General features: G+C 38.0%; 1 protein-coding gene and 1 pseudogene across 5 annotated transcripts in view; one reads left to right on the top strand and one right to left on the bottom strand.

Annotated features, from left to right (window-relative positions):
- The first annotated feature begins 647 nt into the window (after positions 1-647).
- Positions 648-12,367, top strand: part of AKAP9 (A-kinase anchoring protein 9) — a 177,826-nt gene continuing 166,106 nt past the window's right edge. For all 5 annotated transcript variants that reach the window (XM_024577161.3, XM_045185209.2, XM_024577162.3 and 2 more), the window contains exon 1: positions 648-920. In XM_024577161.3, the coding sequence (XP_024432929.2) occupies positions 873-920 (48 nt within the window). In that variant the 5' untranslated portion in view covers positions 648-872. The remainder of the gene's footprint in view (positions 921-12,367) is intronic.
- On the bottom strand, positions 6,932-7,108 carry LOC112319900 (U2 spliceosomal RNA; annotated as a pseudogene).

Genomic DNA, 12,367 nt, shown 5'->3' with positions numbered 1-12,367 from the left:
TGGGAGGGAGTAAGTTATGACGTTACTTGCCGTTGTGATGGAGGGAACAAAGACATCAGAAAAGCTCTTTGGGGTGGAGTGTGAGGTGGTCCCTGAAGGATGAACCGGTGATGGTGGGGGCAGGATGGGAAGAGGGAGGACTTTCAGCTAAATAAGTGATGAGAGCTACTGGCTACTCTGCTAATTCTTTCAGTCGAGGAGTCAATCTAGGGAAACCTGACGTCCCTTGGGTCCCCTCCTGCCTCCCCCCGATCTTTTCCTTTGGGGCTTTTCAGTATTCACTAATGTCACCGTTAGACATCTGTTATTTCTGTAACTCGAAAAATCTCAATGTCTTAAGAGCGACCAGAGTCCCTTGGACGCTGGGTGGGGGTAAGACAGGCGCCCCGGACACACCCCCACCTTCTCAGCCAGACCAACACCTGGGAAGCGCCCGTTCCCGGGGAACGGGGCTCCCCTCCACCAGATTTTCGCCGATGGGACCCGGGGTCCGAGACCGGGTGGTGGTGGCCCCCGGGATGGCGGGCGGGGCTGACAGGGGCGGGAAGCACGCGGGAATAACGGCGTGGCGGGCGCACCTGCCCGGCGCGGCGGGTCTCCACGCGGCTGCGCGAACCGACGTGCCCCTCCCCCCCGGCCCTGCTGTGTGTTTACGTGGAGACGAAGATGGCGGCGGCGGTGACGGCGCTGCCCGTGCTGCCGAGGACGGTCAGCCACTGAACTCGGAGACCGGTTCCACTCCCGGAGTGGGGTGTGCCGGCCCGCCCTGCTTCCTGGGCGGCGGAGCTTAGGTTCCCACCTCCCTCTCAACCGACCTTTTCTTCCTACCCCGACCCTCCCTCTGTCTTCCCCCAGCCTTCTCCGCAGAGGCCATGGAGGACGAGGAGAGACAGAAGAAGCTGGAGTTCGGCAAAGCGAAGGTAAGAGCCGAAGGCTGCGGGGCCCGCGGTGGGAGGCGGTGGCTGAGAAGGGGTGGGAACGGGCCTGGGAAGCGGAGATCTCAGCAGCCCCGGTGCGCTGCCTGGGACGAGGTGCTGCAGGGTCTGCATTGCCTGCTCGCCAGCCTCTTCTTTTTCCTTTTGAAAAATCCTGGTCTTAACTACCCAGCAGATACTTCCGTGATGATTGGGGTGGTGTGGCTTCTTTCTCGCGAATCGCCAAATAAAACCCTTCTTTTACCGTATTGCTGTAATTGCTTCTAAATCTCCAACCTTTTACTTTTCGGGGGAGTTTTCTGGGTAGTGCAGTCATTGTGTTTTTCAGGGTGGGGATTTGGGGCTTTTCTTCGGTGAGGGATTTGTACGCTGATTAGGATCTCGGCATTCTTAGGTGGCACGCTGGCTTTCTTGGGTGTGTGATTTGTCTGTGACAGCTGCCTCATCGGTGGCTGGAGTGTGCCACAAGTGCCAGCTGTGAACTTTGCGTTGAGGGCGTTTTTAGAAGCATGGCTTTGTATGTTTGTGTTTGGAGGTCTTTGTCATGGCATGCGCTTTTGTGTTGTGTGGAATGTTAATGCAGTCTGTGAATGGAACTTCTGGGAAGGAAAGGTTCCATAGTCTAAGCAACACCTATGGAGTGACTGCTTTAAATAACTGAATTACTATATGTCTCAGTGAGTCCTTATGTGTGTATTTAAATACTTCTGTAAAGCAAGCAATGCAAAATCATAACACAGGTGTTCACTGGGCTTCATGAAAAATTTCACATAGACAATGTAAATTAAATTGCATTTTTTTCAAAAAAAAGTTACTTATTTGAGCATATCTTTTGGCTGGTTTCAAAGGCCCCCTTCCGCCCCATAATAAAATTACCTTTTATAGATTATATTCTAACCATCTTATTAGAGATGATTGTTAGTAGTCATACTTGGACCACAATTAAATTGTAGTCTAGTTAATTGTTTTTTCTCTCTCTTCCCCTCTTTTCGCTTCTGCCACCTAAACAAAGAACAAAGGAGAAGTGGTCTATGATTTCAGTAATCTTTGAAGGGCCATACTGCAGAGACGTAGTAGCAGATGCTCAACACAACGTTCTTCAATGAACGTGCACATACACTAGCTTCGTATTCCTAAATATAGTTGGCTTTCCCACAAGCCCCTTCAAAGGTCAAAGCTTAAGTGCTTGTATATTGCAAAGTGGATTATATTACTTTGGGTCTATAAATGGAGGGAAAGGGGAATCAAGACATCTTCAGAAGCCCAGTGTCGCTTACATTTCTGCAGCCCGAGGATCTGAGCAAGTAGAGGTAAAGTGTGCACCTCTTCGAAAAGCATTGAAGTTCTAATTAGACATGCTTGTTACCTCAGAATTTTTTACTCCTTGCTCCCAGAACTATCTTTTCTAAATATGTATGAAACAGTCCCAGAAAATATACTTTATTTTAGACAACACATTTTATAATAGAGGATTTATTTCAATTGCTTTGACTTGGCAAAAAGGAATTCTAAGGGTTTCTTTGTGTATATGTGTGTTCTTTGTCTTTCCAATTCTGACTGTGGGGTATAAACCTTTAACATCACTTTTTAAAAAATAAAATTTATTGGAGCGACATTGGTTAACAAAATCGTAGAGGTTTCAAGTGTACACGTCTATGATACATGATCTGTTGTATTGCACTGAGTGCCCACCACCCAAAATCACATCATCTTCCGTCACCATATATTTGCCCCCCTCTACCCTTTACTGCCCTCCCACCCTCTTCCCTCTGGTAACCACCATGCTCTTCTGTGTCTCTGAGTTTCAGTTTATATCCCACATGTGAGTGAAATCATGTGGTTCTTAGCTTTCTGACTGACTTATTTCGCTTAGCATAATATTCTGAAGGTCCATCCATGTTGTCACAAATGGCAATATTTCTTCTTTTTTTATGATTGAGTAGTAGTCCTTTGTATATGTTTGCGTGTGTATGTATGTGTATATATGTACATACATATAGATATACATTTATACATATATATGGTTATATGTATTTACCACATCTTCTTTATCCAGCCCTCTATCAAAGGCCATTTTGGTTGTCTCCTGTGAATGTGTTGGCCCCTGTGAATAATGTGGCAGTGAACATAGGGTGCATAGATCTTTGCAAATAAATGTTTTTGAGTTTCTTGGGGAGATACTCAGGACAGGGATTGCTGGGTCATATGTAACTCTATTCTTAATTTTTTGAGGCACCACCAGACTTTTCCTTGGTGGCTGTACCAGTATACATTCCACTAGCAGTGAATGAGAGTTCTTTTCTTCACAACCTCTCCAACACTTGTTATTACTTATCTTGCTGATTATAGTCATTCTAACAGATGTGAGGTGGTATCTCATTGTAGTTTTGATAGCTAGTGAAGTTGAACCTCTTTTCATATATCTGTTGGCTATTTGTGTACCTTTTTGGGAGAAGTGTCTGTTCAGGTCCTTTGCCTATTTTTTAATTGGATTGTTTGTTTTGTGTTGAGTTGTATGAGTTCTTTATATAATTTGGATATTAACCCATTATCGGAGCTGTTGTTTGCAAATACCATCCCCAATTCAGCTGGTTGCCTTTTTTGTTGTTGGCAGTTTCTTTCCCTGTGCAGAAACTTTTTAGTTTGTTATAGTCCCATTCATTTATTTTTCCCGTCACTTTCTTTGCCTCTGGGATCAAATTCATAATGTGTTCTCTACAACCGAGGTCCATAAGTTTAGTGCCAATTTTTTTCTATGTAATTTATTGTTTCAGATCTTATATTTAGGTCTTTGATCCATTTTGGATTAATTTTTGTACATGGGAAAAACCATAGTCTAGTTTCATTCTCTTACGTGTGGCTTTCCAATTTTCCCAGCACCATTTATTGAAGAGACTTTCTTTACTCCATTGTGTGCTTTTGGCTCCTTTTTCAAAAATTATTTGCCCATATACATGTGGTTTTATTTCTGAACTCTAAATTCCGTTCCATTGGTCCATGTGTCTGTTTGTCTGCCAGTACCCTGTTGTTTGATTATTGTAGCTCCGTAGTATAATTTGAAGTTAGATAATGTGATACCTCCGACTTTGTTCTTTTTTCCTCAGGATTGCTTTGGTTATTTGAGGTCTTTCGTGGTTCCATACAAATCAGATGATTTTTTTTGTTCTATTTCTTTAAAAAATGACATTGGGATTTTGATGAGGATTACATTAAATCTGTGTATTGCTTTGGGTAATATGGCCATTTTAACTGTGTTGATTCTTCCAATTCATGAACAGAGATGGAATAGCTTTCCATTTCATTGTGTCTTTTTCAATCTCTTTTAATAATGCTTTATAGTTTTCAGTATATAGGTCTTTCACATCCTTTGTTAAATTTATTCCTAGGCATTTTATCCTTTCTGGTGCAATTGCAAAAGAAATTGGTTTTTTTTCTAGTTTCTTTTTCTGAAGTTTTATTGTTGATATATAGGAAAGCAGTGCATTTTTATACATTGATTTTGTATTCTGCAACTTTACTTGTTTATTTATAATAGTTTTTGATGGCATTTTTAGGGTTTTCTATATACAGAATCATGTCATCTACAAAAAGTAACACTTTTACTACTTCCATCCCAATTTGGATGCCTTTTATTTCTTTCTTTGGCCTGATTGTTCTGGCTAGGACTTCCAGAACTATGTTGTATGAGTGGTGAGAGTGGGCATCCTTGTCTTGTTCCTGATTTTAAAGGAAGAGCTTTCAGTTCTTCACCATTGAGTGTAATATTGGCTGAGGGTTTGTCATATGTGGCCTTTGTTATGTTGAAGTACTTTCCTTCTATACTATTTTATTGAGTGTTTTAATGATAAATTGATGTATCTTATCAAATGCTTTTTCTCTATTGATAACAAAAAAATTCTACGCTTTGTTTTGTTAATGTAGTGTATTACATTGATCGATTTGTGTATGTTGAACCATCCTTGTGCCGCCGAAATGAACTCCACTTGATCACGATGTATTATTTTCTTACTATATTATTGTATTTGATTTGCTCATATAATGGTACCTTACTTATACTCGTCATTAATTTGTTCTGGAACTCATGAAGGTGACGAGTACTGAAGGATGAAGCATTTTCTCTTGTGGGGCAGCTTAGTGGCTCATACAAGTTCTGGAAAGTGCCAACAAGTGGTGAGCAAGCATCAAGTGCTGAGACATTTTTTCCTCGTCATAATGCAAGTACAGGGCTTGACAATTTCTGGAGCAGACGAGTACTGAAGTTTGACTATATTTTGTTTAGGATTTCTGCATCTGTGTTCATGAGAGATATTGGTAGTTTGTTTTTTTATGTTATCCTTGCCAGGTTTTGGTACCAGGGTTATGTTGGCCTCATAAAATGTGTTAGGAAGTGTTGCCTCCTCTTCAGTTTTTTGGAAGTTTGAGAAGCATAGGTATCAGATGTTCTTTGATTTTTTGGTAGAATTCACTAGTGAAAGCCGGACTTTTATTTTTGGGAGGTTTTTGATGGTTTCGGTTTTCTCACTGTTGACCAGTCTAATTAGATTTTCCAGTTCTTCATGATTCAGCCTAGGAAGGTTGTATATTTCTAGGAACTTAGCCATTTCTTCTAAGTTATTGAATTTGGTGGCATACGGTCTTTCATAGTATTTTTGTATGATCCTTTGTATATCTGTGATGTTTGTGGTAACTTCTTTTTCATTTCTGATTCAGTTTATATGAGTCTTTTCCCTTTTTCCTTAGTGAGTATAGCCAGGGGTTTGTCAATTTTATTAATCTTTTCAAAGCTCAAGCTGTTTGTTGTATTAATTTTTTCTATAATCTTTTTGTTCTCTGTTGCATTCAATTCTCTAATTTTTATTATTTCTTTCTGCTGACTTTGGGTTCCTTTTGTTCTTTTTCTAGTTCTTTAAGATGTAATGTTAGGTTGTTTACTTGGGATTTCTTTTGGCTTGTAATGACATAAACATCCTTGTTATTACTGCTTTTGCTGCATCCCAGAAGTTTTGATGTGTTGTATTGTCATTCCCATTTGTCTCTATATCTTTTGATCTCACCTATTATTTCTTCTTTGACCCAGTAATTTTTTAGTAGTATGTTGTTTAGTCTCCACATATTTGGGTTTTTTTATTTCCTCTTTGCAGTTCATTTCTAATTTGAAAGCATTGTAGTCAGAGAATATGCTTGGTGCGATTTTAATCTTGTTATATTTGTTGAGGCTAGTTTTGTGAACCAACATATATATGGTGCATCCTTGAGAATGTTCCAAGTGCACTGGAGAAGAATGTGTAATCAGATGTTCTGGAATGAAAGGCCCTGTATGTGTCAATTATGTCCATCTGGTCTAATGTGTCATTTAAGGCCAATATTTCTATTGATTTTCTGTTTGGATGATCTGTATAGAGCTGTCAGTGGAGTAGTAAGATCTCCAACCATGATTGTGTTTTTGTTAGTTTCTCCCTTTAGTTTTGTTACTAGTTTCTTTATATATTTTGGTGCTCCCTGATTGGGTGCATATATGTTAAGAAGTGTTATGTCTTCTTGTAGTGTCCCCTTTATCATTACAAAATGTCCATCTTTGTCTCTTGTTACCTTTGTTGTCTTGAGATCTATTTTGTCTGATACAAGTATGGCTACACCTGCTTTTCTGTGAATGCTATTTGTTTGGAGAATCATTTTCCACTTTGTCTTTGCAGCTTAGACGTGCCTCCTGAGGGCAGTGTGTGGTTGGGTTTGGTTTTTGATCCAGTCTGCTACTCTGTGCCTCTTTATTGGTGAATTCAGTCCGTTTACATTTAGGGTAATTATTGATGTATGAGTATTTCTATAGCCACTTTATCTTTTATCTCCTGGTAGTTCTGTGCCTCCATTGGTTCTTTTCCTTTGTGTTTCTGTCTGTTGTTTTTGTTTTGTGGCATTCCATACTTCTTTCCTCTGTTTCCTCTTTTTTCAGCGGCGTCTCTCAGTTTTGCTTTGTCTGTGTGTGTGTGTGTGGGGGGGGGGGTTACCATTAGGTTTATGAAAAACAACATTTCATATATACAGTGTTCCTTTTTCTTCTGAATGCATATGATTTCCATCATTAAATGTAATGTCCTTGGGTAGAGGACATCCAAATATTAAACTGATAAGAACATATACTACCCTACATCTTAGCCAAAAGACTGAGAAGTGATTAACATCAACTTTGATTGTAGAAGATTATTTTCCTGTAGAGTTGAGCCCAGTTTTCTTAGTCAGAAGTAAATCTGTGAGACTTGTAGGCATTAACTATATATATAAAAACACTGGGAACAACCTTCAAAGAATATTAGGATAATTGTCTTCTAAACTATATTATATAATTGTGATAGGGTATTATGCAGCATTAAGATTATGAAGACTGATAGGAGCATGGAAAATAAAACAGCGTCATCACAAATAGGATATATATTATTTCATTCCCATAAACGTGTACTGTTAGATTAGGACTTCAAACGTTTGGATTGGAAATGTAAAGTCATTCAGCAAACCTATGATGAGCTTCTGTTTTATAGAGGAAATACAGAGGTTGTGACAGTCTTTGTTCTCACGTTGCTCACAGTTCAGTGGGAGAGATAGGCACTGGGTAATAAATACAATGAGTGGAGTAGTTACACTAGGATTTGGGGTCAATTTTTTTCATTGTTAAAATGTATTCAACGCTACTACATTGTTTTTAAGGTTTTAACAAAGAAGTCTCTTAATATTGATAATAATGCAGCCTAGCATTGTGCCTTTCAAATTGTAGATACTCAAATGAGTATTTGCTTAATGAATGAATGAGCAGAATGACTGTGTGTTGTTAATGGGTGCTACTTTATTGACATGTTGTAATTTAATATTAGCAATCCAGAATACTGTTAATTGGAAGTCTCTATTGCTGGCATCAGAAATCACTTAAAATTATTATTTCCAAACTTATTTAGATACTTGGTTCTCTAAATGTCTTGTTTGTTCATTAGACTTAAATATTGTATTTGGTAACCTAGTTTTACAAACCACAAATTTAATTTTTTTTCTTGGTGTTTGATAAGCTGTTTACTGGAAAACTTTCTTTCTGTATCTAGACCTTATAAATGATAGTTTCTAATTTTAAAAAATGACTTGTCATGTATACAGTATAGTATGCTTTATAAAAAGTCTATACCAACCAAAATCTGCAATGATAGGAAAATATATTTTGGTATATGTAGCCATTAAAGTAATTCTACAAAGACTTTTTGAGTTGGGGAAATGCCCACAAATAATGTGAGGTTAATAAAAATGCTACCAAAAAAAGGTATACAAGGTCTGTCCAGAAGGTATCCAGCCATGGACTATTCTAAAAATAGAGACATTTACTGAAGAAGATATAAGAAACATTGTACATAGGTCAGTGATGGCTTAGTCTCTTCAAAGTAGGCACCTTAGGATTTCACACAGTTCTCCCAATCACCTCCATTGCATCAGTTCCATTTTATTTTCCTGAATCTCATCAACAGTCTCAAAATCTCTTCCCTTTCACAGGTGATTTTGGTTTTGGAAAAAGCCAGAAGTCACAGGGTGCCAAATCTGGGCTATCGGGGGGCTGAGTCACCTTGGTGATTTGATGTTTCCCAAAAAAACTGCACGAGACATGATGTATGAGCTGGCTTGTTGTAATAAAGCTGTCAATCACCAGTTGCCCATAGCTGTGGCCTTCTGAGTCATCCGAATAGTTTCTGTGGAAAAATGTTAAAGCTTAACGCAAAATTTGATGCAGGTTCATTGCTCAACTCAGTGATTTTGAATGCGAGGCCACACAGTACATGTGCTCACTCAGTGGCATCTACTACAACCCCAGTGACTAGTACAGTGAAGTCATCATTGTTCATGCATGTGCATTCCAGTCCGCTCTCTTTGGCTGCTAGGTTACATCAGTGTCGCACAAACTTTTCTCTTTATATTGACAATAGCTGGACTTTTTCCAGACAGACCTAGTATGTACATATTTATATACGAGGACATCGAGAACAAAAATCCACCAACATGTAAATGATGGTTATCTTTGGTAGGTGGGTTATAGGCATTTTTAATTTTCTATACACTTTTATCCTTTCCAAATTCTTGTCAATATATTTCTTTTATGATCAGTAAAAATATGTTTAAATGCCATTTATTTTTTTAAAACCCCCAGCTTATCAGATGTCGCATGTTGAAGAACATGTTATACAGAACAAGAAAATGAGGCACAGAATAACTAGGTTTCCTAAGGGCCTTCACTTTAGTGTAGTCCTGATACTGTAATTCTTATTCCAGTGATGCTTGTATTATACCAGGGGAAACCCAAAAAAACCTGGAATTTATTGATAAAAAATTGTATTTTTTTCTTACATGTGTAACAGCGCAGTCACCTTCAAAGTACTCTCCACTTGATGCAGTGCACCTATTGAGATGTTTTTTTCCACTGTTCAAAACAGTTTTTGAACTTGATGATTTTGATGCCTTTTAGTGCTTCTGCTGTTTTTGTTTCATCTCTTCCACATTGGCTAAAGGGTTTTTTCCATCTGGGGAAACAAAAAAGGTTGTTCAGGGTGAGATTGGGTGAATAGGGAGAGTGGAGCACTGGGGTCTTGCTGTTTTTGGTCAAAAGCGGCTGAACACACAATGCAGCATGGGCAACTGCGCTTGTACTCACTCACTCATGAAATGGGCAAACGTCTTGAAAGAGTTCAGAAAAAATCCACTGAAGCTGAATGCAGCCTCTCACAACAACACCAGCTGGTGCACTGGTAAAGATGGACACTCACATAGCACAGGGAGCCTGTACTACAAGGGGCCTGCCCTCCAGAAGATAATTCTGTTTTTTTTCTCAGTCCTCTCTCGTATAGTTGGGATTCTGTACTTTTAGACATTTTTAGATCTTTCTGTTTTTGTAGTTTTTACCAATTTTCCTTGCTATCAGTTCTCATTGCCGTGGACATGCTCATCTTCCCTAGTTCCTTCTCATCTGTCTCTGACCCTAACTTGCTATTTTAGATTTCCTGTGTGTAGAAAACCCATTTATTGAGTTAGATAAAATGCTTTGTAAAAATCAAGGGCCAGTAGAGCCTGGTGAATGGGCTTTATAGACAGTTCAGTTTTCCTGTTACTTGTTGGTTTTTTAGTTTGCTCTTAGGTCCTCAGCTACTTCCTCAGTGTTGATGTTGCAAGAACCTTAGCTATGGAGATGTGAGACATTACTGCATGGTTAAGTAAATATTTTCAGAGCTCGACTCACGCCATTTACAATGTGCTAGCAGGGACGGCATGACACAGATTGTCCTTGTGTTGAACCAAACTATTCTAACTCCACTTTAAATGATTTCATTTTTTTTCCAAGTAAAATTATTTGCTCTGTTACCATACATTAAAGTATTATAATATTAGTAAATAAAGTTAGAGGACAATGTGTATTTAGAATAAAATTATTACTCCTATAAAGCCACAGGAAGTATAACTTTTAATTCTATTTATTCTATACTTTTAATATTCTAATATAGCAGAATTCAGTAAAGCCAAAATTTTGCACCAGGAATCAGAATTCAGAATTTATATAATTGGCGTTATTTGATAAGTAATTATTAAAATTTTTGCCTATTACATTCAGAAAGTAGTAACTGTATAATTTTTTCTGTGTGTTTAAGGAGCATTTTCAGTTTGAAAATAGTGCCAATTTTATGCAAAAAGAACAGTGCTCTTTGCAAGCTGTATACTTGGTTATTAATAGCAGGACTTTTTAATTACTGATAGACAGAATTAGTTTTTATGTAAAATTGTTCTTTGTTTATTTCAGATACACTGCTCCACCACCCGATTCTTTTAAACTTTCCAGTTTTTTTTACTCCTACATGTGACAAAGCTGACCTAGCTTTCAAAGTAGGTTTGGCAGTTTGATACCTCATCAGCATTTATTGTAACAGTGATGCATTGTCTGTGACTTAAAAACTAATTCATGACCTTTAAGCTTTATTGAAAAAAAACATGACTTTTAGATTAAAGAGAGATAATATGGTGGAACAAATGGGTAGGACAGGCTTCTTGAAGTGTATAGTACTGAAGAAAGATTTCTAAGGCAAATCCAAGCAGTGGGAGGAACAGGGACAGGGAAGTGACTGGGTAAAAGAGTCATAAGATCCAATGAAGAGAGATTTAGCAAAGGGTCTGTTGTGTCCTGTCAGTGACATTCAAACTTGAATGAGGACATGGGAAAGAGGAAGTGAAAAGAGTGGCTATATCCAAGTGACTGGAATATGACAAAATTGGGGCAAAAAGTATTTTCAAACAAAAACAATTTTATATATAAAATTTTTGTAATAAGAGCTAAACTATGATGGCAAAATATCTATTATAGACTACTGATTATTGCAATGTAAGTGAACTTCTTCTAATCTGATATGGGAGCTAGAAAAAATTCTCATGGTGAATTGTTAAATATTCAATGATAAGGAAAACTTTATTTCTCAGTAAGATTTTACTAAAATTGAAATTAGTCATCTTTCATTGGTCAGCATCTCTTTAAAAAGTAAAGTTTAAGATTCAGAATTTTATAAAGTTTATTTATAAAGGTATTGTGTGTGTGTGTGTGTTCGTGTGTGTGTGTTCATAATGCTGCTATCTGGCACCAGGACTTGGGAGATACTTACTTGCACATTTGTTCAGCTGACATTTTTTGAACGCCTACAACTGCAGCTATGGACTTCTACTTAGCAAGCCTGTATTTCAGTGATCACAAATTGTGCCTTACTGTGTGTGGGGATAATCTTCTCGCAGTACATGAATCTCAACAGGTGTTTTGAAGAATGAAAGAGAAAATGAGAGCTTTTTGTGTTCTTCTGGTGCTAGATAATAAGGTGTAATTATTTTTTTTAATTGAGGTGAAATTCACGTAACAAAAATTATCTCAAAACGAACAATTCAGTGGCATTTAGTATACATACAGCATTGTGCAACCACCATTTCTATACAGCTCCAGAACATTTTTGTCATTCCAGAATAAAACCCTGTACCCATTAAGCATCTACTCTTCATCCCTCCTCTCCCTAGCAACCACTAGTCTGTTTTCTGTTTCTCTGGGTTTATCTATTCTAGATACTTCAATTAAATGGAATCATATAATATTTGATCTTTAGTGTCTGGGGGTTTTTTTCACTTAGTGTAATGTTTTCAAGACCATCCATCCATGTTGTAGTATATATCAATACTTTATTCCCTTTTATGGCTGAATAATATTCCATTGTCTGTATATACCCATCGATGGGCATTTGAGTTGTTTCCACCTTTTGGCTATTTTGAATATAGTGCTGCTATGGATATTTGTATATAAGTATTTGAGTACCCGTTTTTATTTCTCTTGTGTATATACTTAGGAGTAGAATTGCTGGGATATAGGGGAATTGTGTTTATTGAAGAACCAC

Source organism: Desmodus rotundus, chromosome 6, assembly GCF_022682495.2.
Source record: "Desmodus rotundus isolate HL8 chromosome 6, HLdesRot8A.1, whole genome shotgun sequence".
NCBI lineage: Eukaryota > Metazoa > Chordata > Mammalia > Chiroptera > Phyllostomidae > Desmodus > Desmodus rotundus.
Note: the sequence above shows the minus strand (reverse complement) of the source record. Positions and strands in the feature narration are given on the sequence as shown.